The sequence below is a fragment of the Halichoerus grypus genome, chromosome 5, assembly GCF_964656455.1.
Source record: "Halichoerus grypus chromosome 5, mHalGry1.hap1.1, whole genome shotgun sequence".
Classification (NCBI taxonomy): domain Eukaryota; kingdom Metazoa; phylum Chordata; class Mammalia; order Carnivora; family Phocidae; genus Halichoerus; species Halichoerus grypus.
The window spans coordinates 84990868-85018597 of record NC_135716.1 but is presented as its reverse complement, the minus strand read 5'-3'; the positions used below and the strand labels follow the sequence as shown (position 1 = coordinate 85018597).

The window sequence follows — 27730 nt, the reverse complement described above, 5'->3', positions numbered from 1 at the left end:
TCATTTCAATCTGATGTCAACTCTTCCAAAGAATAAGAAGGAACAGTCCCCAACTCAGAGGGTGTACAGACCAAATGAACCATCTTAGAAACCTTTTTAGAAATCTTACTTCAAAAAGGCACACAGGTACAAGAATGTTCATAGCAGCATTGTTTGTAATAGCAAAAAATTAGAAACAACCCAAATGTCCATTAATAGGTGAATGCATAAATAACTTGTGGATTATGTACTTGATGGAATATTACACAGGTGAAAATGAACGAATTACAGCTACTTACAACATAGATGAATCTTAGAAATGTTAAGTGAAACAAAGCAAACTTCAGGGGACTATTAGAGCATAAAATTTTTGTAAAGATAAAAAAAGCAAAATTGAACAATAATTTTTAAAGAGTATTTTACACATATGGTTAAATATATACACAAGTGTGTGTGTGTGTGTGTGTGTGTGGCAGGCAATTAATAAACATAAAATTAAGGACAGTGGTTACCTCTAGGGAGAGGCAGTGGGATAGGAATGGGTAGGAACACAAAAAACTCAATGGTATTTCTAATGTTTTAATGTATAAGTTGGGCGATGGGTCAAAGGTATTCATTTAATATTATGTTTCATAATTTATTCATGTTAAATATATTCTTTATAGATACCAAATATTACATATTATAATTTTTAAAAATCTGCTGTGGTGGAAACAAATTTTGAGTGAAGTCTCCCTGAAAGAAAATCTGTTTCCTGTGCAGAACCAAGATTCCCTGACAGAAGCTACCCTTATGCAGAAAATGACGTATGTCCTCAGTAAATACTGGTTGGTTTACTGCTTTTCAAAGGATAACGTCTGGGTTCCCTTCTTACTGGTGCTTGCTGATGTGCAGAGCTAACCTCCTGCCACACACCTAGCCTAAACCCCACAATCCTGGCTGAAATCCTGACACATGTATGACAAGAGACTGACACCTGGTGGATACAGAATGGATTTAATAAAATGACTAGGAAGTAAATCTTTCACTCCACTTAGTGAAAGTGGCAGTAGGGTCGGGGATAGGGAAGCAGAATGAGGAGAAAACCAACATTCAGAAACAGGAAAGGGAAGGATCTCCATCTCTGAAATGGGATTGTCACCTAAATGAGACTAAAGAGATAGTCCCTAAAGGAGAGTGACTTCCCTCTCATACCTTCTGCGCCTACAAGAGGAAAGAGGCTACAGCTGCAGTAAGGAAAATGCAAGACGGTGAGGGAAAAAGGAAACAGGTGTAGCTGATCCCAATCTAGCAAGCTAAAACCACATGTACTTCCTGGTATTGGCCAGGTGTCAGCTGCCTCCCCAGGAACTGCCCGCGTCAGTTCCCATTTGGAGACCTATGTGATCCAACCTTTCCCTGATGTAGAAAGAGCGAATTAGCATACACCATCCTTCTGGCACAGTGATTGGTTAGGGATCGGCATGTGACCCAGGCTGGCCTAATCAGAGTCCATCTTAAGGCTTTGCTAGGATGCCTGGCACAAAGATGCCCCCCACCCCTTCTGGTTGGGTGTAAACGAGAAAACGTCTACTCCCAGGAGTGCTGGCAGCCACTAGGTGGCCCAGGTTTAAGATGATCCTACAGAAGGTAGCAGCAGGGGGAAATCAATCAGGTATTTAGAGACACACTGAGCCACTGCATCAGCTTTTCCTGGAGCCAGTACTACCTCTGGACTTTCCGGTTATGTGAGCCAGTCAGTCTTTATTTTTAAGCCAGTCTGAGTTAGTTTTTTTTTATGATTTAAAACCAAAAGATTCCTAGCCTATACATTCATCATACTTACTCCATCCCTATCTTCCTGCAGGATAGCACAGAGATCCAGGTAAGACAGTCACGACAGACTTATCAATGACGCTAAAGCCAAGGGTACTGAGCTGGAAAGGTCAGAGGCAGGAGCCGGACACTGTGTAAGACAGGGTGCCTCAGCTGTCTGTAGAGAATGAATTCCCTTGGGAAAAGAAAAGCCAAATGAGAAGCAAGTGCAGAGGGGCCTCTACTAGGCAGGTAGAGTTAATGTGGATCTAAACACTCTTCCCCACATACCTATCATGGGGGTGTTGCTTTGGGGTCTTTCCCCTTGTGGAATAAGGAATTTTGAAGCACATGCCCCTTTAAGTCTTTATTACCCTGCGCTGCAGTGTCTACCTCTCCCTTTACCAAATGAAGAGCTTCCTTTTGGCTTCTACTGCCCTTGATGACACTCACTTTTGAAGTGACCAGAGGAATTTTATCTTCTGCTTCTTTGGCATGCCGGGAACTGGGGCCCCTTCCTCCTCTGGAAACAGCACCATCTTCCTGACCCTGGGCAAGCACCATCCCCTTCTCAGCCTCACCCACTGGTCCTGGCTTCCCTGACCCTCCAGCTGAGTTGCTTTCCCCTCCAGAGGCCCACGTCTCCTGTGGTAACCTTGGGGACTGGGCAGAGTCCATGGCAGGTGCTGACTTGTCAGGGGGAGAGTTCCTTTCCTTACTTCCACCTGATTTTTTTCGAGGGCGCCCCCGTTTTCTTTTGGCATCACTTCCTGTATCCTCTATATCCTGCTTTGCTGCTTTAGCAGGTGGATCCTGCCCAATGGCCTCACTCACAGGTACTTCAGCTGTCCTCTTGACACCCTTGTCATGGGGTCCCGGGTCACCACCTATGCCTACTTCCCTGTTCTCTGTGCCCTGCGGCTGAGTGAGCGCCCCAGGCAGGGCTTGCCCAGGCCCGGGTCCGGGTCCGGGTCCAGGCAAAGCAGGAACGGTTGGTAAGATCATGTTAATGATGGGCATAGCTGCCTGGGGTCCCCCCGCCCTACTGGGCAGAGGCAGTGTAGCCACTTTCAGGCCTGAAGAAAGCTTGGGGGCCAGGATAGGTGGAGAGACTCGGATTGGCTGAATAAGTGAGCGAGGGGCCCGGGGAAGGAGCAGAGGCAGCCGGGCCACCAGGGCATTAACCTGTGGGTTATTGGCTGCTGGGGCTGGGCTCTCCACTACACTCTTCTTCCGCTCACCACGTGCAGGGGGGCCACCTCCAGCCCGGGGTTCCAGCTCCTTAGGAGGCTAAAAGGTGAAGAGAGGACACAGTAAATGGGAAGACTAGACATCGGAGCAAACACAGACACAGGAGGGTGAGAAGATATAGGAAAGGGGATACCAAGCCCCCAGCCCAGGGCAGCAAGGTCAGCGGCATCAACTTCCTTACCTGGGCTGGTCTCTCTGGTTTCTTATGGGCTCCACCTTCTAGGCTCTCTACACCATTCTTGGATTTAGATGACCGCTCCCGAGGGGCATGTTCATCTTCTTCTGCAGAGGTGCCAGAAAAGGTAATAAGGTGAGGATGAGGAGGAAACAATGGCCAAGTGAGGCGACTCTGACTGACTGACTGGTGGAGAAGGGAGAAGAAGGTGGTCTAAGGCATGTCCTAATGCCCTACAAGGGGCACTAGGAATAGAAGACAAATGCAAGGTGTCTCTGTCCTAGTAGGTGGGAGGGCCTATGATGTTGAAAGCGGCTGAGAGTTTTTTGGGGCCTGAGAGTCTCCACCCACCAGCGAGCCCCATCGCCTTGAGCACATGGGCATGTGCAGATCGGGCAGAGATGAGATGCTGCTGCAGCAGGAAGCGGGCGACCTCAACGATGGAACTGAAGGACCGTTTCAGGATTCGTTCTGCCCAGTCGCAGGTGAGAGCACAGGCTGCCTCCACCAGCTCATCCCGAGGTGCTGGGGTTACTTCTGGGCCCATTTCTGGCTGCAGTGGGGAAACACATGCCTAGTCACACTCCAAACTAAAGAACCCTTGGCCCCTCTCAGACACCAATGTCAGCCACAGTTAAGACCAGACTGGAGATGGGGTAACTCATCCCAGAAACCCACAAATTCTCTTCATCCTCTGCCTGAGCCATAGGGTAGGTAGAAGGGCATATCCTATATACCTAGAAGCTATGTGCAGAATGACCTAGGCTGTGTCAGCCCTCCACCTTGGAGAGAAGAGTGCAATCGGAGGGTTGGTTGTTACTTACACCATCAGAGCCCTTCAGGTCAAGTCCAGGCAAGGGGGGCATAGATACCAAGGTCTTCCTTCGTATGCCACTGTAGCAATATCTGAGGCAAGTTAAAGAGCAGCCAACGGTGGGGATCTCCAAGCCCCGTGGGAAGGTTAGGCTGTTTCCACTCCTGGCCCTCCACACCCTAAGTTTTCCTTCCCGGGTCCTCCAACCCCAACCTCTCCATTCAAGGATACTTGGACTGGCCCCGGCCACCAAGCCTTCGGGCCTTGATGTCAGGGAAGATCTCTCTGATGATTTTGCCAAAGTTGGCTGTGCTGAGTGGGCGGCAACAGGCGAGGCTCTCACAGTACTTCCTGGGTGGGGAGGGGGTAGAGTGGGAAGACACTCAGAGAAGGAGGTCATGGTTAGATTCCGAGGGTCCCTGGCACAGGTTTGGGAAACCCTTTAAGAAGTCAGGCTCTATCGAGGCAGGGAGCTCTCCGGGGTGAGGGGGTAGTCCTATGCCCGCCAACCCACACCCCCCTTCCCCCGCCCCATTCACCCACCGATAGGCATCATAAACACTTTGCTTTGGCAAACAGGTGTCAGTATGCTCTTCTAGGTGGTTACGTATCCACCTATAGGCATACATGTACTCCTCATTGCTGAGTGTACTTGGCTCTGAGCTGCAAGAGAAGTAAAAGGGACAAGCCTTACTAAGATCCTAAAGTTGTTGTGGTTCTATCCAGACTACTGCTTCAGCAGTGCTGGACCAAATCACCCAGAATCCAGCTTTTCCTGGTAAACCAGGGCAGGACAGGGACTATTCTCATCAAGGACAGCTGTTATGAGTATTCCTATTCACCCAGCCCCAACCCAGTGAGCCTTCCTTTAAAAACCAGAACCTCTGATATCTTAAACTCTAGCACCAAACCTACCTTTTGTCTCCAGTACTGGGCCCTGAGGGAAGCTGAAGGTAGAGATACAGCTTGTCGTTGTCTGAGAATTTCTGTACATCTTGCTGAGGTAGGAACAGAGAGGCAGGAGAAAAAATAAGGGCAAGAAGGACACAAGACAGGATCTTCTGATCCTTCCCCCAAAGTCTAGCTGCCTTAGAGACTGTCAGACTGAAAAAGGACCTTAGAAATGATTTGGGGCTGGGTGTTCACTGTGCTCTGAGGAGTGCCCTTGTGAGCTACTGTGGTGAGAGGGGGAGTGGAGGGGATCGGCTTTGATATTATTCCTACTGAGCGTCTACGCAACAGGTCACAGAGAGATGAAGTAAGATGCTCAAGGTCAATCTGGCAACAAGTTGCAAAGCCAATTATCTTCTGACAGGGAAGACAATACTGCCACTCCCACATAAACCTTTCAGTTATGCATATCTTCATCATCCTCATCCCCCACCAATTCCACCTCTCTATTGCCCTCTTCCCGAAAATACTTACCAGGATTCCCTCGACTTTGTTCTGCACAGCCTTGCTGTGGAAAAGAGGAGAAAGCTGGAGGTCAGACACAAGATTTTCTCTGGTGTCTTATTGTTAGGGAGAGGAAGAGGGATGAGATGCTTAAGGAGTGCTCAGCAACTGCTCCCATGATGAAGAATCTCCCCATGCTCAGATGCACTTGCTCAGGGAGAGGCAGTTCATCTACAGAGGAAGTGAAGGGCTACAGTTCTGGAGCAAGGTTTGGAGGTGGTGATGAGTACTTACGAAATGGTACCTCGGAGCCTCTGAAGAAGGGTGGTGGGTTCTCCCGCCTCAGCACTACCTGAGGAGGCCCTTCCCCCAGTCTTTGGGCTCTTAGCATCGGGTTCATCTTCGGCCATCCCGGCATGAGGGCTAGAGCTGAGAGGAGACCAGGCATGAAGATTTAACCTCCCTTTCCCTGGAGGGCCCCGGGCACTCCTCATCTCCCTACCCAGAAACACAGAGAAACAGAAAGAAAGCCTCTGAATTTCCTCAGTGGTCTTTTTTTTCCACGACTTGCCTTCTCCAAAAATTAGAAATTATCCCATTACTTCTCCAGGCCCACATATACCCAAAGAGATCTTTGCCATATCCATTCTGTCTGCCCCACCTTTCTGCAGTCTCCTAAATATGGAAAACTGTAAAGGAAGGGATAGGGGGACTGGGAATCGACGTTAGACAGGTCCTTTTCTGCCTGATCCCGTACTGCCCTCATCCCCTTAAAGAAAAAAACAAAAATAAAAACAATAACAACCACAAAACAAAGTTCTCCAATTCTCTAAGCTACTCCTCACGCCTTAATTTTCCTGGGAGGTCAGAAAGGATACGAACATATTCTGCCCTTCCAGCCTTGGAAAACACTGGGCCCAAGTTCTCATTACTTAATCTCGCCACGGCTTCCTCCGCGGCTCCCCCTCCCCACGTCGCCGGTCCCTACGTCATCTCCCTCAACCTCCCATCCAGAGGCGCACCCCCACCTCCCTCCCTTCCCCCTGCATTCAATCCCGCGTTGTTGCAAGGTGGGGGGTTCAGGGTGGCGAACTCCTGGGCTAGGCGTAGGAAACCCGGTTGGGGGAACGGGGTCCCAGATTCGGGGCACGTGCACATGGGTGAGGGAGCTTTGAAAATAAATACAGCCAAAATCTTGTTCTGCTCTCCTCCCAACTCATACTGCCCCCTCCCTACCTTTGAACAGTCGCCTTCCAACACAAGCAACAATAAAGGTAAGGGAGAAAGAGAAACTACCTCGTAGCCACCTTCACTCCAGCCCAGCCCCACGGTCCTGGCCCAGCGGGCTCGTGCGTTGCTTTATTTTCTTTTTTCTGAATGGCTGGAACAGCCCCGATCTGCCTAGATACTCGGACAACCTGCTCTCTCATTGGTCGTTGCTGCCACCCGGAGACAGAAGGCGCCGGGCTCGCACCGCCGGCAGCTAAAGTCTGCCTGGTAACAGATTCTGATTGGTCAATAGGGGAGGGAAAATCCAAAGTTGGTCTTATTTGAGCGAAGAGGGGGAAGTCCGGGTTAGGTTTCGGTTAAAACTGGGGTCGGCTGGGACTGCCGGTCCCAAGAGATTCTTCTCTTAAAGGGACCGCAGGACGAAAGCCCGGGCGCTGGGCTCCCTTTGGAGCTTTTCCTTTGCCCTCTCCTTCCGGGTTTCAGTTTTGCCTTCGGTCGTCAGAGCCAGTGGAAGAAAAGAATCAATGGATGATTTAAAAAAAAAAAAAAAAAAGCTAGAAAATTATGGGTAGTAGTGATGGAGGTTCGCTGTAAGCTCACATAACCTTTTTGATGAAAAACAAATTGAGCACCCCACTCCCGACCCCCGCCCTCAACAGCATACAGGCACTTCACAACAAATCTGCAAACACAGGCTCACGTTCCTCTCTGATGGAGGCCTCAAAACCTCCGCAGCTGTACTACGTTTAGTTAAAATGCCAAGCGTTCCTGGGTTTCCCGTGGGTACTTTATTTCCTTCCAAAGAGTTGCTAATGTATCTGCATCCCCATAGTTCTGCACTCAACGAACATTGGAATTTTGACTGACACCCCCAGGGGGTGCTGGATACCCACAGGAACTCTTTACTCTCATAGAACTTTGTACTGTATAGGTCATGGGTTCTTAACCCTTTTCGTTAAGGATGTTTTTAGGTCATGAATCAAATGAAAGCAATGAATCCTCTGCCATGAAAAACGCACATGCAGACCAAGTTTCGCATCTAATTTCGGAGGTCAGGGACTGCAGGTTAACATTCTTTTGAATGGATGTATTTTGTTTTGCACAACAGATACTTTACACCTAAAACTCTATTTGCAGTCCTGATTCTAATACATTCTCTAGTCTCATCATCAGTGTACTTTTTAAAGGGGACAAGCAGTACTGTCTGATCTGGTCACCTTTGCCCTTTATAGCCCCCAATAACCAACTACTGGCTTCTGTGGGTGCTGGGAGAACCTAAGGAATTGCAGAGTTTGGGGGAATAAGGATACACTGGCAAGAAGGTTTTCGATTAACAGCAAAAATTTATTGGTGTTTTCTGTGTGCTAGACACCATCCCTAATTCTAAACACCTCATTTAATGCTCATGGCAGCTCTTTGAAGTAGGTAGTTATTGTCTCTGTTTTATAGGCAAAGAAATTGAGATTCGGAGAAGTGAAGGGACTTGTCCACAGTTATGTATGTAGTAAGTGCTGGAATCAGGATCCAAAGACAGGCAGTCTGCCTTCAGAGCCCATTTTCTTGAACACTGCCCTAGACTGTGTATACATACTTGTAGACACTCATATACAAATATGGGTATAGACTGATAGAAAGATACCCCCAACCACCACTGTTTGGTATGAAGGGAGATATAGGGCACTTTGATTAGAAAAAGAGATTGGGGTAAATTATGCTGGCTTAGGAATTTGCAGGTGACAGGGAATAAATGGGAACTTCAGGAAAGGGAGAAAAAGTATCATAGGTATGTAAAGGAGATTATTTTGACAGCACTGTAAGAAGGTGAGGTTGCATGGGGCGAAAGGCTTAAGATGGGAAAAACAGGCAAGTATTCACTTATGCCAGGCATTGTGTTAAGAGCGGGGAATGCAGCGCCGAATAAGGTATAATGTACCTTGCCCTGAGAAGTAACAATAAAAATGATCTGATTAGCATCACCACAATAACAGCAAGTATTTATCTAGAGCTTAATATGTGCTGGGGATTTCTCTAAAGGCCTCACATATGTTGCCACTTTATCTCTTAGCAACTCTATCAGATAGGTACTGTGATTATCCCTATTTTACAGATGAGAAGACTAAGGCATTGAGAGGTTAATAATTTGCCCAGTGTTACACAGTAAGTGAGGGAGCCAAGATCTGAACCTAGGCTATCTGGATCAGAATATGCTCTAGACACTATTGTACAATGCCTTCTGCTATTGGGAGTGAATTCTTAAACATGAGAAAGCAAACCATAAAAGACAATATTGATAAATTTAGATAATTAATATTAAAAACCTAAATTTATTTTTAAAACCACTATGAAAAGAATGTAAGATCAAGCCACAAATTGGGAGAAGATATTTCAAGACACATAACAAAGGATTATCATCTGAAATTTATAAAGGCCTTCTACAAATGAAAAGATAAACACCCAAATAGAAAAATGGGCAGAGAGGGGCGCCTGGGTGGCTCAGTGGGTTAAGCGGCTGCCTTCGGCTCAGGTCATGATCCCAGGGTCCCGGGATCGAGCCCCGCGTTAGGCTCCCTGTTCAGCGGGGAGCCTGCTTCTCCCTCTCCCTCTGCCTGCCTCTCTGCCTACTTGTGCTCTCTCTCTGCCAAATAAATAAATAAAATTTGTAAAAAAAAGAAATTAAAAAAAAAATGGGCAGAGAAAATCAACAGGAATTTCATACAAGAAGCAGAAATGGCTCATAAACATATGAAAAGTTGTTCTCTCTCTATAGTAATCAAGAAAATGCAAATTAAAACCACAAGATACCATTTCATACCCACTAAATTGGCAACAATTACAAAGTCTGGCAATGCTGAGAGCTGACAGGGCTGTGAGCCAACAGGAGCCCTCCTCCCTCACTGCTGGTGGGGATGCAATTTGCTATAATTTTGGAAAAGAGTTTGGAATTACTTGATAATGTTGAATATGTGAATATTCTATGATTCAACAATCCTACTCCTACAGACAGGCCCTAAAGACAGAGGCAGTAAGGTTTATAGTCTCACTGTTTGCATTAGCAAGCAGAGTGATAAGTTGTGGTATATTTATATGATGGAATGTCATAGGGCAGTGGGAATGAATGAGCCACAGCTACATGCACCTACACAGATGAACTTTAGAAACAGTGAAGGAACTATAACAGAAGAAAACATACAGTGCAATGCAATTTACAAATATTTAATGACAGGCAAAACTGAACAATATATTGTTTATGTATAAATACGTATGTGGTGAAAAGTAAAAGTAATAGAATTATTACCATAAAATTAAAGATATAAGTTACTTCTGGGTGCCTGAGTGGCTCAGATGGTTAAGCGTCTGCCTTCAGCTCAGGTCATGATCTCAGGGTCCTGGGATTGAGTCCCGCATCGGGCTCCCTGCTCCTTGGGAGCCTGCTTCTCCCTCTGGCTCTCTCTCTCTCTCCATCTCTCATGAATAAATAAATAAAATCTTAAAAAAAAAATAAAGATATAAGTTACTTCTGGTGAGCAAGGGAAAAGAGTTTTAGGAATGGTTGTTCAGCCAATCAATAATGTCTTCCGTAGAATCTAATTTAATTTGTTTGTTTTCCAAATGGATGGCCGGTCTTTTCTTTTTCTGGTCTTTTCTTTCTCTTTCTTTCTCTTTCTTTCTTTCTTTCTTTCTTTCTTTCTTTCTTTCTTTCTTTCTTCTTTCTTTCTTTCTTCTTTCTTTCTTTCTTTCTTTCTCTTTCTTTCTTTTTTTTTGCCAGCCTTTTCAAAATATTTATCATTTCCTCCTTTTTTTAAAAAAATATTTTATTTTTGGGCGCCTGGGTGGCTCAGTCATTGAGCGTCTGCCTTCGACTCAGGTCATGATCCCAGGGTCCTGGGATCGAGTCCCACATCGGGCTCCCTCCTCGAGGGGAGGCCTGCTTCTCCCTCTCCCACTCCCCCTGCTTTTGTTCCTGCTCTCGCTGTCTCTGTCTCTGTCAAATAAATAAATAAAATCTTAAAAAAAATTTTTTTTATTTTTTTAAGTAATCCCTACACCCAACGTAGGGCTCGAACTCACAACCTGGAGATCACGAGTTGCATGCTCCACCAACTGGGCCAGCCAGGTGCCCCTCATTTCCTTCTTATTATAGCTGTTTCCTTTCATACTTTTATCATATGCTAAGTTCCCTTTTATAGTTGGGTCTGTTTCTGGACCTTCTGCTCTTCTGTTGATTCTGTTTGTCTGTCTTAATTAATGTAATTATGTTTTGGTATCTGATGCTGAACATCTTCCATTATTCGTTTCTACATATAGAAGTATGTATTTTCCAAATGTGGCCACAACAGTATTTCTGGTTTCACAGACTATTCCACTTTGCCACTTCCCCATCAAAAGATGGAATCGATTTCCTGTCCCCTTGAAGCCCAGAAGGTCTTTGTAACTATCTCAGTGAATGGAATGCAGTGGAAGTGATGCTGTATGACTTCCAAGTCTAGGTTAGAATAGGTGATACAGTTTCCTCTTTGCTCTCTCTTGGGACACTCACCCTGGGAGCCCAGCCACCATGTTGTGAGGAGGCCAAGCAGCCCCACATGGAAAGGTCATGTGTAGGTCATAGCCCCAGCCAAGGTTGCTGGTGACGGCCAGCATCAATCACTGGGCATGTGCGTGAGTGAGCCATCGGATGATTCTAGCGTCTAGTCTTTGAGCTGCTCCAGCTGACACCGAACAGAGTTCCCATAGAGCCCTGTCCAAATTGCCGATTTGTGAACAGAAGTAGTGTTGCCATTGCTTTAAGCCACTAAGTTTTGGGGTGGTTTGTTACACAGCAATAGATAACTGGAACACTATGCATTTACATTTCCAGGTTAGTTTTAGAAACAGCTTATAAGTTTCATAAAAAATCTTCACCCCTCTAGGGTAACATTTCTGGTAAGTATCCTCCATGCCCATTTCCATGTTCTTACAAACACAAGTCTACCTAACTAGAAGTTTTTGTCCAATTTTTTTCTTAAAAATGGGGATTATACTATTCTCTTATATATATAATTCTGCAACTTAATTTGTTTACTTAACATAATGTTGTACATTCCCGTAAGTCAGGTAGTGTTTAGAGCAGAGAGTTTGCTAGGCCTCAAAATCAGTAATTCAGGAAAGGGACTCCTAATAGTGTGCCAGAGAATGGCCAGAAGCAGATATTTAGATCATGGAACCAGGCAATCAAATGTTTGGAAAGTACAAGAAGGAGAGTGATCCTCAATAATCCCCGAGATAAATGCAATTACTTGAGGTTGTCCTTAAAGACTTACCCAATTGCAGTGGGTGGGAGGGCTAACCATGCTAAAAGGACCAATGATGGATGGACACCTTCCAGTACTCTGTCAGTCCTTTGTCATGGCGGACCAGGGCTACAGCTTTTCTGGGGATGTCCTTGAGCTCAGCAAACTGTCTAGAACTTTCCAGATGGTGTCATAAACCAACTTATGGAGCTGACCATGGTGCTAGCAGGAGCCCCTTGATGATACACTAGACTTTGACATGGTAATCTCAGTTTTGCTATTCATGCTCCTCTAGCCTGGTGCTGGGGCATGGGGTGGAATCTTTGTGCGTACAACAGAGATGGGTCCTGTCAGAGTAGGTACAGCAGGGATGAGGGAAGATTGGGTCACACCACAGCTGCTGGCTGTGGCATCTGGGACAGGAGGGACTCTCTTCTTTTTGGAGTGTCTCTTTCAGTAATGTAGGGTCAGAATTAGAGAGATGAAGCCAGGACTAGGATACAGGTGAATAGCTTTTTTTTTAGTTTTTATTATGAAAAATTTTCAAACATACAAAAGGAGAAGGAAGAATACAATCCCCCGCATACATATGCCTATCATCCTGCTTTAAGAATTATTAGCATCTCATCAGTCTTGTTTTATCTGCATATCCTCCACTCTCCAACTCATCCGCTCTAGGTCATTTTAATGGAGACACTCTAATGAGTATCAGTACATCTGTATATAATTTAGTATTCATGTAAGTACTTCAGTGTGGCTAAAAAATAAGGACTCTTTTAAGCATAGTCCCAATGCCATTATCATACCTAAAAAATTAAACATAATTTCTTATTATCATCAAACAGTTACTGTCCAAATTTGTTCAACTTTCTAAAAAAATGTATTTTCTGTTATGTTCACATCAGTATCAAGGTCCACACATTGCATTGCATTTAGTTTTGGTTGACGTGTTTCTTCAATCTTCCTAATCTATACCCTCTCTCTTTCAATTTATTCGTTGAGGAAACAGGTCATTTGCTCTATAGAGTTTCCCACATTCTTCATTTTTATGATTGTATCTTTGTAGTGTTCTTAATTTTTTAAAACTTGTTCTTCTGTCTCCTGTGTTCCCTGGAAACTGATCATGAGATCTAGAGGCTTGGTCAGATTCATTTTGATTTTTTGGCAAGAATACTTCATAGGTGGCACATAATGCCTGGTCATCTCTCTTTTTGTGATGCAGACTGATTAGTGTGTTCAGGTTTTGTCGGTCAGCTCTTTCCATCATAAAATTTCATTTTAGTGTTTCATTTAACGGTTTTAGCAGCCACTGATGATCATTGCTTAGGTCCATTTGTCGCTGGAGGTTAAAAATTATTGTTTATTTGTTCATTTTATTGTTAATAACACAATAAGTTATCGTGTTATTAAAATTCTATCATTCCTTCTAAATGTACTAGCTGAAATTCTACAAAAAACTTTTCCTCATTAACTATTTGGTTATCCCAAGGCAAGTTCCCGAGGAAAATCAAGATAAATACTTGATTCCTTCTCTTTGTTCTCCAGTTTTTCAGAATAACAAAATGGTTTTCTAGCATCTTTCAAACATGACCAATTAGGGTTTTCTGTGTGTGTTTTCATGAACTTCTGGATTTTATTATAGTCGGTATATTTCAGTCTACTTTGATGATTGTTCTTTTTGAAACTCAAATTGTTCTATCTTTGGCCAGTGGAAGCTCCTTCAAGTTGACTTATGTGTTATTTTTTTCTTTTGAGATAATTGTGGATTCACGTGTAGTTGCAAGAAATAATACAGAGAGAGCTCATGTACCCTTCACCCGGTTTGCCCTCATGGTGCGCCTTGCATAACCATAGCACAATATCAGAACCAGGAAACTGACTGATATTGATACAACTCACCAAATTTACTCATGTTTCTCCAGCTTTACATATACTCATTTACATGTATGTGTATGTATATTTATCATACAATTTTTTATCATATTGTAGATTTGTGTAACCATCGTGACAGTCAAGATACACAACAGTGTCATCACTACAAGGATCCCCTGTGTACTCTTTTATAGCCACCCCCCCTCTCCAGTTCCATCCTTAAGCCCTGGCAACCACTAATCTGTTCTCCAATTCTGTACTTTTTTTAAAAAGAGATTTTTATTTATTTATTTTAGAGAGGGGGAGGGGCTACCCAGGTGCCCCTCCAAATCTATACTTTTGTTATTTCATGAATGTTATATAAATTGAATCATACTGTATATAGCCTTTTGAGACTGGCTTTTTTCCCCACTCAGCATAATTCCCTTGAGATCCATCCAGATTGTTGTGTGTACCAATAGTTAATTCCTCTTTATTGCTGAGTATTATAGTCCGTGGTATGGATATAGCAGTTTAACCATTAATCCACTGGAAGACATTTGGATGGTTTCCAGTTTGGGGCTATTATGAGTAAAGCTGGTATGAACAACTGTATACAGGTTTTTGTGTGAACATACATTTTCAATTTTCTGGGATATATGCCCAGAAGTTAATTGCTGGGTCATGTAAGTACATGTTTTGTCTTTTTTGTTTTTTTTGCTCAAGCCTGAGGTTTATTTTGTCTTTTAATATGACTTTGCTTACTTTTTCCTTGATGTGGCCTCTTCTGTCCGTCTAGCTGTGCAGTTTATTCTATCAGTCCTCAGGTCCATTTCTTAGGTATTCAGAATGATTTGATAGTTATCTAGCTGTGTTCAGGGGACAAGGCAAGCCTAGGGTCTTCCTACTATGCCGCCATCTTAGCTCCCCCCTGCGTGTTTGGTCTTCATAAGGAATTGCCAATGTATTTTCCAGAGTGGCTGGAATGTATGGAGCAATGAGTGGAGCAATGTATGAATGATCCAGTATTTCCTCATTTGCCAACATTTTGTATTATCACTATTTTCTGTTTTAGGCATCCTGATAGGTGTGTAGTGGTATCCCATGGTTTTAATTTACATTTCCCTAATGGCTAATGATATTGATTATCTTCTCATGTGCTTATTTGCCATCTTTACATCCTCTTTGGTGAAATGTCTGTTCATGTATTTTGCCCATTTTCACCAAATTGGAATTTTTTTTTACTGTTGAATTTTGAGAGTTTTTCATGTGATCTAGATATCAGTCTTTTGTCAGATATGTCCCATGTCCTTTAGACATAACCCCTGGAGTCTTCATAGTTTCCTTGCTTTCTGGTATGGTAAGTATTTGAGGTTCATTTTGTTGAATGGAATTTTAAGCTTTTAGAAATATTTAGAAATGATGTAGAACTATACCATCCTTTTTCTTTCTGAAGCAGTTTGGTTATTGAAAAGGACAGGGAAGAAATCTAGGAGAGAAACATCTGGTTAGACCCACTAAATCCCAAGGCTCCCTGTAACTCACTCATCCCACACACCTCCTTTATGTTCATTTATTCCTTAAAGCATACTATGTGCTAAGATGCAAGCCAGGTGCTGGGAATAAACAGGGAGTTTCAATATAATGTGACATATATGCATGCTGAGGTTAAGTGCTGGAGGCCCCTACCTGGGGAGTCAGTGAAGGAGGCTTTCCAAAGGATATGATAACCTGGCCCAGATGACAGGTAAGGCAGGGGGATGGAATCAGGACTAAGCTGAGGTAGATCTTTCAAAGAGCATATTTAGAGACCCCAAAGGAAAAAAGTGTGTTATATTCTTGGGGTGCCCTGGGAGTGCCATCTTGGGAGTCCTAGACTGCTCCAATGTTTAAAACAGGACACCTTTTTAAATTTAATTAATTAATAATTAATTAAAACAAGACACCTTTATGGAAGGCAGAGAAGAATGTAGGCTGATACCTGAATGTTGCTTGGTATCGTCTTGGGTAAGGAGTTAAGGAGTCAATAGAATTACTGCCTAGCTTTTGTCTCTTAGGTTCCTGAAACTCCCGTCTCATTCCTTTCGTAAAGAATGAAAGACCTAGTGCAGAGAAAAGAGACATCTCTGCTTTGGGCAAGGGCCTAAGGCACCATCCAGGTATGGAGACAAGAGAGCCAGGCCTGGTCTGTTGGGTTGGTTCACCTTGATGTTCCCGGCCCTCCTGCCCGATCATGTTCCTGTCTTCCAGATGGGAGGTGACACGCCTAACCTCCCGACAACTCTGTGTTCTTCCAGTACTCTCGCCAGCAGATTGCACCATCCATGTCAGGGGTCTGGGGTGTCCCTTGTGTGTGAGGGGGCACACTACACTCTCTTGGGGGTTGTGGGCGAGATTTTACATTCATTAAAAGAAAGCATGGATTTAAAAAATAATAAAGTTTAGGAACACCCATTGACACTCTCTCCTCCCAGGTCTCCTTGTGACAACCACCTCCAAAATCTTCACATTCTGTCTGGCCATAAAAGTGAGATTTGGGCACCCTTAGTATTGTGTTGTCATCACTGGTATGAACTAGTCACTCCCTTGGAGTACTCATCAGAACTTTCCCATGCAAGATACAAAGGGTCAGCAGATGGGAAGTCATAGACCTTGTGCCCCCAAAGATGAGGTGATCTGAGGAATAGGTTCACCAGTTTATTTCTTGATAAAGTAATTTCCGAGAGCTCATGTAAAAACAGCCAGTGAGCAACGTGCAACAGTGATCTGTAAATGAAGACACTACTCAATATATTCCAACAGCCTCAGGTTGGCTTTGGTGGGACAATCTGCCAAGGGTTGGGGGCCAAGAGGGAGCAGAGCGAAGCCAGGTCTCTGCATAAGTGAGGGCTCAGATGTGGACTGGCTACCAGGGGTGGACTTCAGAGCCAAATGTCAGAGCTGCAGTCACCCCCAGGGTAGCGGAGTTCATGGGCCAGGGCTGGGCCTAGCGGCTCCTTCCCAAAGTCCACGAGGAAGTTGGGGTTCAACTTCAGGCCTCCCTTTATTGTGTCTACATCAATCTGCAGCATCACGGAGCCTTCCCTGGTGGAAACAGGGAGCGGAAAAAAGAGAGGTCAGAGGTGGCCATCCCCTTCCCCCAAGAGTTTGTGATGCAGAGGTAGGTCCTAGGGAAGGAGCAGGGCCTGCAGGGTGGAAGCAGGTGGGGGTGCCCAAGGAGTCTTCAGAAAGCCAGACTCTTCTGGGAGAGGAGGGCTAGGGAGGGAAGCCCAGGCGGTCTGCTTCTCACCTGATGAGATCAGGGTAAAACTGCTTGTCCCAGGCACTGTACAGCGACGTGGTGACATATAGACGCTTCCCATCTAGGCTAAGCTGGATCATCTGAGGGCCTCCAGGTACCCGTTTCCCCTTGGGAAAACCAGGGGGTCAGGCCCATGGTAACATATGGGTCCTTGGAGGGGGATCATGGAGTATGCCCCCCACCCCATACTTCTCCAGCATGGATCTGAGGGTCCCATGAGCTGGGCTGGGCGCTCCGAGGTGGGGGGTGATGGGGGAGGGGGAGGGGAGGTAAATCCTCACCTTGACCACCAGGGGCTCTGGCTGGGATTTTAGCTCCTGGTCCTCCAACACTTGCACAGGCCCTCCCTTAACAATGCTGCCCCCAAGGAAGAGCTGGGCGGGGAGATACAGAGCGTAAAGGAGGACAATGGTGGGAGGTGAGGACATTGCAGGAAGAGCAGCTTGCCTCACTTTCCCCACGTGTAGCCATGGCTCCCCACAGACCTGGGCTGCACCATCCCTCAGCCTCCAGTTCTGCTATTCCTGCACCTCCTTTATCACCCCCCAGCCACTTCATACCCTCTCCCTCACCCCCAGACTTCTTTTTCCTCCCTCCTTCTCACTCCCCATTCTGTTGGCGCCCCACCTGTCCCGTGAGGCGGGGCCTTTGTGGGTCAGAGATGTCATATTGCCGCAGGTCCCCGTGCAGCCAGTTGCTGAAGTAGAGGAAGCGGTCATCCAGAGACAGCAGGATGTCCGTGATCAGGCCTGGGGTGGGAGTGTGGTTCAGAGGCTTTAAGGACTCTTGTCCCCCGGCCAGGAAGCCCCGTTTGACACCCCCCCACCGCCCCGGGCACTCACTTGGCATTTCAGGCAGCAGCCAGCCCTTCACCTTCTTGGGGGGCACCTGGATCACCTTCTCCACTGACCATGTACCTCCCTGGGGGTGGGGTTGGGAGGCAAAGAGGTGAGCTTGTGAGATCGGGGGGCTGGGGTCAGATGTGGGTCTCTCCAGGGCCTACTGTCTACAGGGAGCCAGCCGAGGCAGGGCCTTCTTGCCACTGGGGTCTAAGTCCGATGCAAGCCCCGTAAGGTAGGGATGACGTCTGCTTCACCACTGCATTCCCAGCACCTAGCACAGTGCCTACTGTAGAAGCTCACACATACTTTTTGAATGAATACGTGGGAATTTAGGGTTGAGGAGAGAAGAGAGAGAGAGCAAGTGGCCTTGGATTTTGTTCCTGGAGAAGTTGGGCTCCGGAGCCAGGCCGAGGGGCTTGGGTCACGCCTAGAGAGAGCGGTGCCTCACGGCTCTGGAAGCCTGGCAGAGGTACAGGCTGGGACTGCTGGGAGGAGAGGGCCGGAGGACACAGGTCACCTGATTCTTGTAGAAGCGCTGGATGGTGGAGCTGAGGGCACAGCCCACGAAGCCCTGGGCTGCGTCGGGGTTGTGCAGGAAGCGGACCTCCAGGGGGATGAGCCCATCCTGCAGAGGCAGGGTCTGCACGATCTCGTGACGCTGCCAGTCCCACACGTGTATGTGGCTTCCATATAGCCCTGGGGTGGGGACAGGGCCAGAGGATGGGCTCAGGATCCAGGCAGGGGGGCGGTGGGCAAAAGCCAGGGCACAGCCCCGCGCATTAGGTTGAAAAAACCAGTGGGAGGGATTAGAAAGATGCGTGAGCAAGTCAGAGTACTCAGCACACTCCTATACCAGCACCCCAAGAGTCGGGTTCACAGGAGGGGAGTAAGAGGCCCAGAGAGGGGTTTTCAAGCAGAGAGGAGCGGCATGCGTGCCCGGGCTCCTGCTGACCTGTGGAGGGCATTCTCACCCGCCTCTACGTGAGCAGGGTTGAAGCCATCTCCAAAGACATTAGGAGCCGCCCATTCAGTGCTGATCATGACATTGTGTCGAGGCTGGTACCAGAAGTCATAGCCCATAGGTGCGGCTCCCCCAGGCCGTTCCCATGTCCCCTTCACCTCGAACGTCTCTCCATCCAGCAGCACGAAACCCCCTGAGCAGGGAAGGAAGTAACGTGGCAGGTAGACGCAACAGAGCTGCCACCCTCAGCCAGCCCTCACTCCCAGGCATGTCCAAGAGGCTCCACGTCCATGGCCTGGTGCCCCTTCCTCCCACTGGGTTTGCCAGCTCCTTTGATTCAGGTGTCCAAAGGGTCCCACCCAGAGGACCGGGTGGGAGGTAGGGACTCACTCTGGTGCCCCTACCGCCATCAATTTCATCCCCGTCCTCTCCAGACCACAGGGGAAATTTTCTGTTCCCTTGAGCCAAGAGCCTGGGACTCAGCACCCTGTGCTTCTCTTGCCCAGCCTCCCACTCTCTGTGGGGTTCCTCCCAGAGTCTAGGCTCCATTCTGCTCACTACATTTTTTTTTTTAGAGCAGACAAATTATATTTACTTCTCATTCAACATGAATGCCCAACATGTTTTCTCTTGCTCGGTATGTTATGAAGCCTGGACAATTCTTTGCAAATACAACTAGATGTCAATTCCGAAGTGTTATTAAATCTAGGAGTGTCACTTTTCTCCCATCTCTGAGAAAAAGGAGCTGATAGTCTGCTCCAAGCTGTCAGATGGAGGGCGCTGACAAAATGGGTAAGGTTCAGAGGGAAGCAGCCCAGTGTAGTGATTAGGACTCAGATTCCTGGGTTTGAGTTCCACCCCTACAGCTCATTAGCTGTATGACTTTGGGTAAGTTATTTATCAGTCTGTGCCCTGCTTTCTCATCTGGAAACCAGAGATCCGAGTAGCAGCTCCCTCAGAGGTTGCGTCTGGCACATAGTAAACATTTTGTGTCAGCCCTGATCGTACCATAAATGAGAGAGCAAATGTGAAGATGAAGGGTCCCAAGGACTGTGAGACTTGCTCCTGAATTCATAAAAGCTGACATCAAATGTATGCCTTTTCTGGGGCCATGTCTGTGCTCACATTCCCCACAGTGGACTGTTCTGACTATAACTTTTAACTGAATTCATCAGTCAGGTTTCATCTTCATAGAAATAATTGAAACAACTGAAGTTAATTGACTATGGTTTAAATTTTGGATGAGACCTAGCCCTCTGGTTCTCCCTGGAAGGTCATTCTATCCCCTCCCCAGCTTGGGATCTGTTCCCCCCACAGATGTGCCTACAGTGCCAGCAGGTACCTTTGCCGTTGCCCTTGGGGTCTCCCAGGGTGCTGATCATCACCTCCCCACTAGCCAGGCAGTGGCTGGTGTGGTTGTAGCCCAGGCCACACTTGGCATGGATGTCCTCAGCCTCAATGACCTGGAGGGGGATAAGGAATGGCATCAGAATCTTACAGGGCTGGGGGGACCCACCCACGACTCCCCCATTCCCCTACTCCTATCTGCTGACCCCACCTTCTTTTCCTTCAAGACACGGACACAATTTTCCCAGTGGAAATAGGGCAGAGATTCAATCTGGTAGCTTCTGCAGAGCAGCAAGGGAGAGTCTGAGAGACTGCTAACTCCGCAGGCAGAAAGCACTGACTTCTGTCCCCCTGTCTCATAGCCCTGTGAGACCAGAAGCTTCTCGCCCGGGCCACTGCCAGTGTTAACTCCGTATCACCAGCAGCCAGCCGCGAGTGCGTGGCACAAAGATGGTGCTCAAAAACATGTTAAAAGGAAGGATTGGAGGCTCCTGCCTAAGGGAGGGAAAATTAAAAAAACAAAACAAAACAAAAACAACCCCCCCCCAAAAAAAACCAAAAAACTATTCCCACGCCTCCATTGCCCACCCCCAGGGTCCCTGAGCAAAAAAGGCAGGGCGCATGCCTTGTGTAGCTTCGGGGCCCGGGGATCGGAGCCCACATCCACCACGTAGATACGGGAGGACATGAGACAGGGCAGTATCAGCTTGTTGCGTGACTTGGTGCTGTCCCCAAAGCAGCTGCTGCAGGTGTTCCATCCCGAGTGATGCAGCTCATCCTTCAGGTTTGGCATGGGCAGCCGGTGGATGACCTAGGATGGGAGTGGGGAGGGGTGGTGCTCACCCAGACCGTGCCTCTGTGAGCCCTGGACCCACTTGGGCTTGGCGGCACAGCACAGCCTGGAATTCATCACTGCCCAGCACCTCAGGGGTGCCCTTGGGTGGAGAACACACTCTACAATCATACCCAAAGGAAGGTGAAGAAGGCTGGACTGGGAAAGGGCATCGCTGGGGCCAGGGCCAGAGGAAGGGTCTCAGGGTCCTCCAGTGCCCGAGCTCCACCTCACCTGGCAATAGTGGGGAGACTTGGGGTCAACGTCCACAGTGGCCAGATAATCCGGGGCCTCAGTGCCAGTGTTTCGGTAAATACAGGGCAGGTAGACAATCTCCTCCCTGGGTCCTAAAGGGTAGCAGGCAGTTAGTGGGGATGGCAGGGCGGAGCGGAATGACAGGGGCGGTGCTGGACGTGCCGAGGCCGAGGTCTCAGGTCGCCCACCCCCAGTAGCGGTGGAATCAGCCGAAGGTGCTGGCCTGTAGAATTCCTTTCTGGGGGCATGGGCTCTCAGACGTTGCACACTGACCTTTCATGGCCTCCAGAGGGGTAGGGTAGCCGGGTCCACACTTCCCGCATTTTGTAGCTGTGGAAACAATGCGGCACGTTGGTTGGACCACTCTCTGGAAGGTGAAGGCTCCCTCCCCACGTGCCACCACACACACCCCGCCACTGGCCAAGGCAGACACACCGTCCCGGGTCCTGTGTCAACTCCAGCGTCATCACTGCCACCAGTCTCCCAGCCCCTCAAAGCTCTGGTGAGTGTGTGCCTGTGGCAGAAGGAGCTGCACACGTAGGACCTGAAGATGGACAGACACTCAAGCAGGACCCAGGGGAGGGCAGGCGAAGGGTGAGCGCGACAGAGGCTGGGTGGCACAGCAGTGACCACATCGACTTGCACCCCAGTCCCAGCGGCTCGCTGACTAGCCATGGGAGCTTGGGCAAGTTACTTAACCTCCCAGCTCAACTTCCACACCATGTGTATAAAAAGAAGGTCCCAAGAACACCACAGCGGGCTTTGAGGAGAGGTAAACAGGACGGTGCCGTCAAGCGGGCAGCGTTGCGCTTGACCGGAGCCAGTCTGCCCGGGCTGCCCTCAGCTAGCGAGGGGGCTCGGCTCGTCCCAGCCGGTATCTTACCGGATCTGGGGCACTTCCTGTTTTCCACCCCTCTGGGTCCTGCCCCCAGGCTGCTGGCCAGAACCTGGATGACTTAGCCAAAGGTCTGGGAAGGAAGGGACAGGAGGCTGAAGTTCAAGGCCATAGGGCTGTTACCACCTGGCTGTCCTTAGACCAGTTTCTCCACCCCCCAGCCCCGTGAGCCCCACTTCCTTTATCTGTGTTTCGTCCACCTCTGGAGGGCTCAGAGGCCCACCGAGCAGAGCTGTGGGTGTGGCCCTGAAGTCTGGCAAGAGAAGCCACAGGGATCTACGGCACCAAAGTCGGTGGCCAAGAAGGAGTGCCAGCAGGACCAGGCTTCAGGCATCAGGCTTTGGGGTCTGACCGGGAGGAAGAGCTGAGGAATAGCACAGAGGGAGCTGCAGGCTGAAAGAAATCCCGGACTGGAGAGCACAGACGGGGCGCTGCCTCCCTGCCCTGGCCCGCGGCCAGCGTGGCCACTGCCCTGACAGCTGGGGGGCCGCAAGTGGGGAGGTGGGAGGAGCCGAAGTCGAGCCACCACTGGGCCTGGGCTCAGGCCCTCAGCCAGGAAACCAGGTCTCCTACTCATGGCAGCCAAGTGACTTAGGAGGCCCGGAGGTGGCAACGGCGTTTTTGAGTGCAGAAACCTGGTTTCGAGGTCAGAGCTGATATCTGCTCTCTTTACTTTCTCTTTTTCTTTGGCTAAAAGGGGGTAATAATATCTTACTTTCTTTTCTAGGTGACTATGAAAGTCAAATAAGCCAATGTATTCAGAAGTACTTTTGTAAAGGAGAAGTGCCGTATATATACGGGTAGGGCTGCGCCAGAAGTGGGGGACAGAAATCCCAGGGAGAGGGCTGGGCTGGGTGGGGAAGGGTGAGAGGGCCAGTCCAAAGCAACGAAGGAGACTTGTGCCAGGGCTTGGCACGGGAGGCAAGGGGGTGAGGAAGGAGGTTGCTGGACACAGAACAGAAGGAAATTCAAAACTCCAAGACATCAAGACAGAGACAGGAAACCCGCAAAGCCGAACAGAGACAGACAGGAGGTGTGAGGGAGGTGTTGCCGGCTGCGTCATCGTCCCCTCCCCACCCTCCACCCCAGCGTTTCTTAGAGTCAGTCAGGCCCTGTGCAACCCCAGGTCCCCAGGAGCATCAGTGTTCTTGCCTGACACCCTCCCTGTCTTAAGCATCTCAAGCACCATCTCTGAACACCTTTGGGTTTGAGATGAACCCAGGAGAAGCTCACTGGGTTTTCCCAGTGTCAGGCTGGCTGCTAGGCATTCTGCCAGGCCAGGGGAGAGCCAGATGCAAGGGGACAAGGGCCTCGATACTCCCAAGCAGACCCGAGCTCCTCCTCAGCCCGACATCCGGGAGCCCGAGGATGGGGAATAGGGGGGCTTTTGGGACTGGGAAGTTGGGAGGCGCTGGACAGGGCCCAGTGAGAGTGTGTGGGCTCTGATTCCCCTTTCAGAGCGATCGGGGGTTCAGGGTGGCTAGAGAGTGATCTGGCCCTAAGGCCTGGGTTTCCTACTTCCTGGAGTAAAAATCTGGCCCAGGGCTGGAATCAGGATTATCTTTCACCTATGGTGACAGCCAGGGACAAGAGGTTTTCCTTCCGTATGCTCCCACCTGTACCAGATTTTCCCAGCTGCAGAAAGGCCCCTGGAGCCCTCCAGGCCGCCGCCGGGGAGCCAGGTGGGGGTCCAGGGCCACCCATCCCAGCAGTCCCTCTACCCTCCTCTCTTTGCAGCTCTAGAAACATTGGCTGAACTGGGAAATGCAGGGGTGGGGGTGGGGGACACTGGAGCAGAGTTCAACACCCCCTCCCCTAACCAGCTTCCCCCAACCCGGCTTTTCTGTCCCTTCCTGTTTTGTGGGCCAGAGGTCGGCGGCACTTGGCTGTCAGAGGCCCCTCCTTACCCATGCCGCTTGCTGGTGTGCTTTGGTCCTGACCGGGGCTGTGCTGGTGCTGCAGGCAAGCTGTGCCGGGAAGGGGCAAAGGGAAGGAATTTATACAACCAATTGGGGGCGGGGTGGGGCAGGAGGAGGGCCTGGGCTGCAGCCCAGAGGGAAGGAGTGAAAGACCCGGGGCAGCTGGCCAGGACGCTCTCAAATGGCTCGGGAGGCTACCCGGTGTTTGAGTTACTGGGTGCGCGCGCGTGTGTGTGTGTGTGTGTGTGTGTGCGCGCGCACGCACAGGGGTCTGTGCACATGCAGATACGCGCTGTGCCTGCGCACACATCTCTTTTGTGGGTGCCTGGGCATATGTGACTTTGTGGGTCTGCGAATGTGCATGGTCTTGTATACCTGTGCGTTGCCTGTGTGTGTGTGTGCGTGTCTTTGCGTGTGAAAATGTGCCAGCGTGAGTGTTGTGTTGTCTGGACTTGGGCACGTCTGTGTGTCCTTGTGGGAGCCTGTGCCTGCCAGGGTGTTTACGGCTGTGTGCGTGAGTGTGCGTGAGTGTGTGTGTCTGTGTGAGCGTGTGTGTGCACGTGTCCCTGCCTCTAAAGGCTCTTCTCTGTACTTGGATCTGTTTCTCGCCATGAGGGGCACCCGGGGCTGTGGGCCCACTTGCTCCTATCCACAGCCAGGGTCAGCTCTCTCCTAAAAGGACCCTCTCATTCCAGCCATCCATGCTCCAAAAGGCACAACCTTACCCACCCTCCAGCTGCTCACCCAGGTCTTCCTGCCACAGCTGCCCTGACAGGAACCAGGGTTTAGAATATCCAGGTTTCACTTTCTCCAGACTCCTGTATTCCCCTTGAGCTTTGAAGTGGAAGGGAAGTTGGCAGTGCTCCTCATCACTTTCTATTGCCCTCATAAATCTCAGGAGGTGGAATTGGAGTCCCCCCAACCCCATCTCTCCGCTTGGTACCTCAACAGCTCCCAAGGCAGATAGCAGGACCCCAGGGCAGCCCAGCATGGTGCCACTGTCCTTCACTGGCCTGTGACGAGTCCTAAAACTCTCAGGGTCTCCACCTGTCCAGGAAAGAAGGAGAGCTCCAGCTGGAGGCTTCAGTGCGGGCCGGGGCTGCTGAGCCTGCTAGGATAGTGTCCCAGGGACATGTGATGGCCTCCGGGCAAAAGGCAACTGCTTGCTGAAGAACTAAGGCAGGGTTGAGGCCTGATCTGTTAGCTCTCTCTGGGTCTGCCCTCATCCAGAGAAGCCCAGGTTTGAAGGGCTGGACAAGGGAACCCACCCCAACAGTCCTTCATCTTGAAGCCAAGGGCCCCCTCTTTCCTGAAAGCTGGCTGCCTGACAAGGGTAAACTGCCCCACTCTTCTAGGAACCTGCTGACTCTGTGTCTACAGAAGCCACTTTCATCTCCTTGGATGAAAGCTGTGGGGTGAAGTTTTTATTGGGTAGTGAAAGGGACAAAGTTTGGTCTTGAGACTGCCTGCAGAAAGATCCATGGACTTCCCAAACTGGAGTGGAAGGAAGGAGAACAAAACTGGGCTGCCGTATGATGGGTGTCTGTCCAGCCTGGTTCCCGTGGGTGAGGGAGCCCACCCAGGAGGATGCTCCGTGGCCGCCCATGGCAGGGAGCCTCCTTTACCCCCTTCTCCCCAGTATCTCTCCGCCTCTCCTGGCTTTTTCCTATATCTGCATCCTCACCATTACACCATTGGCCAGGCAAGGGCCCCAGTCAACCATGTGGGTGCAGCTGTCCCCCCTGGGCGGCCGCTCGCGCTGCTTCTTCGCCTCTGCTGGCTTCTTCGTCTGCTGGCTCCTTCACTTACCTTGCCTTCAGCCCGCCCCTCTGGCCTCCTCCTCCTCCTGAGGTCTCATCTCATACCTCCTCTACTCTCCTGCTTTGGGGCTTGAAGTAGCCTAATATCCAAGATCTGAGAGAGAAAGAAAGCCCATCCTCACCCTCTCATCAAAAGTCCTGGAGTCATTACCTCCAAAGAGGCTGTGATTTTGCTTGTCCTAGACAAGAGTTGCAAAGCACTGTTCCATCCTGGACTGCCGGCTCTCTCATGCCCGGACCTCGGACCTGGAGTGCTCGGTGGCTCCCGCATGGCACCCTAGCCTCTACCTGCCGCTTTCTCCCAGAATGCTTCCTCCAGAGCCTGCAATGTGCTTGGGAAAAGTTGTCCAAATTAGGGCTACAGGTGGAGGCAGTCCAGGCTGGCAAGAGAGGTGTCCATGGCCTCTGGCTTGTCTTTGCTCCCATGGTGGGCCACCCTAGTCAGCCTCCTTCTGGCCTGAGCCTGCCAAATGCTGCTTCTCAGGAACTTAAGGGCTCCCTCCTCTATCTGATCCACCCTTCCCTAGCCAACCAGAGTCCAACAGAGCTGGCTAACTCCCAGATTCACACGAAGGGATATGGGGAGAGCCCTGAGCTTCCTGCCCTGGGCTGTCCCTGGGGAGCGTGGGACCCCAGCCCAGGCCTGTTAATCCCAGGAGGTTGTACACTACCCTGATACTGGGCATGGCCACTGCAAAGAAGGGTGGGTGCGGCCCATGCTCCTTCTGGCTCTTTCAAGCTCTAGGAAAGCACAGTAAACATTAGGGGAGGTAGGTTATCAGGCTGGCAGCCAAACAGTCAGGAGATTATGTAACAGTCAGGAGATTATGAACTTTGGCTCTGTTCCATCTTCACGGACAGAAAATGGATTCTTGTGACCTTGGGGGCATGGAGCCCGCTGTGGGTTCCCCCTTTTCCTTCCAGCCTCAGCCAGACTTCTTTGGACCTCTTTAAACAGGTCCTTAGACCACCGTTTGGTAAGATGGCGAAGGGAAAAAAGAAGGACTAAACCCAGAGAAGGGAAGGGAGAGGAGATGATGAAGCTGGAGTCTCCAAGAATAAAAATGTTAAAAATGTTTAAAAATGTTAAAAAAAAATGTTGTTCTTCATCTCTAGCAAAATAAAAGTGACACGGAAGCAATCAAAGTCCAGCCAAGGGAGTGATATTAGGGAGAAAGCAGAACTAACCTGTATGAACCACCTGGTCCCACTCACCCTTGCACGTGCGCCCCACTTACCCCTTGCCACACCCCAATCTTGTAAGTAAATCATCCTCCTTTTCCTTAGGAAGAAGCTGAGGCGCAGAAGGGGCCAAGGCACCTGGGAGATGCAGAGCAGGATTCCTACCAAGTTCATCTGACTCTGGAGCTCAGTTTTTCTAATTACTCTGGGGCCATTTTGTGTTTTGTTTGGCTCTGGCTTTGGCGGGGGTGAAGAGAGGGGAGGGTAGCGGGGGAGGCAGCCGGGAGGCAGAAGCACCAGAAGGAACGAGGAAAGCTGTGGTGTTGTGTCTCTGGGGAGTCTCAGAGGCCCTTTCTTGGGAATGGGGAGAGCAGTGAAAGAGCAGGTGTCTCCTGACCTGAGCAGTGAGGTCTTCATGGTGGGAAGGGAGTGGGGGATACCCCGCCCCCGTGCTATAGGAAAGAGACTTCATCCAAGTATAACCATGGTTACCTTTGGAGAGAGGCAATGGAGGGAAGGGGATCATTTTCCATTTTTACTTTATACACTTGCATATTTTAAAAACTAATAAGCATGTATTGCTTTTGTAACCAAAACCCCAAATAAAGGTATTAAAT

At 49.1% G+C, this 27730-nt stretch overlaps 2 protein-coding genes and 1 long non-coding RNA gene across 7 annotated transcripts; 1 reads left to right on the top strand and 2 right to left on the bottom strand.

Annotated features, from left to right (window-relative positions):
• Positions 1-959: 959 nt before the first annotated feature.
• Positions 960-6814, bottom strand: RFX5 (regulatory factor X5). 4 transcript variants are annotated; one of them, XM_036118726.2, is made up of 10 exons: positions 6705-6814; positions 5703-5837; positions 5439-5472; positions 4929-5011; positions 4557-4676; positions 4245-4364; positions 4024-4105; positions 3551-3752; positions 3206-3306; positions 960-3063 (listed from the first exon to the last, which is right to left on the bottom strand). In XM_036118726.2, the coding sequence occupies exons 2-10, from the start codon at positions 5816-5818 to the stop codon at positions 2068-2070; spliced, it is 1854 nt and encodes a 617-aa protein (XP_035974619.2). In that variant the 5' UTR covers positions 5819-5837; positions 6705-6814; the 3' UTR covers positions 960-2067. The 4 variants fall into 4 exon arrangements, with proteins under 4 accessions (XP_035974619.2, XP_035974623.2, XP_035974621.2 ...); XM_036118730.2 differs by having other exon boundaries at positions 6645-6743; XM_036118728.2 differs by lacking the exon at positions 6705-6814 and adding an exon at positions 6291-6409.
• A 9629-nt stretch (positions 6815-16443) lies between these two features.
• On the bottom strand, positions 16444-24316 carry SELENBP1 (selenium binding protein 1). 2 transcript variants are annotated; one of them, XM_036118731.2, is made up of 12 exons: positions 24100-24305; positions 21571-21627; positions 21277-21389; positions 20836-21021; positions 20206-20326; positions 18874-19056; positions 18420-18598; positions 17903-17981; positions 17688-17809; positions 17342-17434; positions 17049-17167; positions 16444-16843 (listed from the first exon to the last, which is right to left on the bottom strand). In XM_036118731.2, exons 1-12 carry the CDS (start codon positions 24101-24103, stop codon positions 16681-16683), a joined length of 1419 nt encoding a protein of 472 aa, XP_035974624.1. In that variant the 5' UTR covers positions 24104-24305; the 3' UTR covers positions 16444-16680. The 2 variants fall into 2 exon arrangements, with proteins under 2 accessions (XP_035974624.1, XP_035974625.1); XM_036118732.2 differs by lacking the exon at positions 17049-17167 and having other exon boundaries at positions 24100-24316.
• On the top strand, positions 22773-27711 carry LOC118552353 (uncharacterized). The gene is made up of 3 exons (XR_004925491.2): positions 22773-22838; positions 22920-22992; positions 27219-27711. It is a non-coding gene; the product is annotated as an uncharacterized LOC118552353 (long non-coding RNA).
• The last annotated feature ends 19 nt before the right edge of the window (positions 27712-27730 follow it).

Bases quoted from the DNA above. Each gene is read 5' to 3' on its own strand.
- RFX5 (XM_036118728.2), bottom strand. From the start codon at position 6,337: ATGAGAACTTGGGCCCAGTGTTTTCCAAGGCTGGAAGGGCAGAATAT. The intron at 3,307-3,550 runs GTGGGTGGAGAC...GCACCTCTGCAG, and splicing joins CAAGGCGATGGGGCTCGCTG to AAGAAGATGAACATGCCCCT. The intron at 3,064-3,205 runs GTAAGGAAGTTG...TTCACCTTTTAG, and splicing joins AACCAGAGAGACCAGCCCAG to CCTCCTAAGGAGCTGGAACC.
- SELENBP1 (XM_036118731.2), bottom strand. The intron at 17,810-17,902 runs GTGAGTGCCCGG...CTCCCACCCCAG, and splicing joins GCTGCTGCCTGAAATGCCAA to GCCTGATCACGGACATCCTG. The intron at 16,844-17,048 runs GTGAGAAGCAGA...TGTTTCCACCAG, and splicing joins TTTTACCCTGATCTCATCAG to GGAAGGCTCCGTGATGCTGC.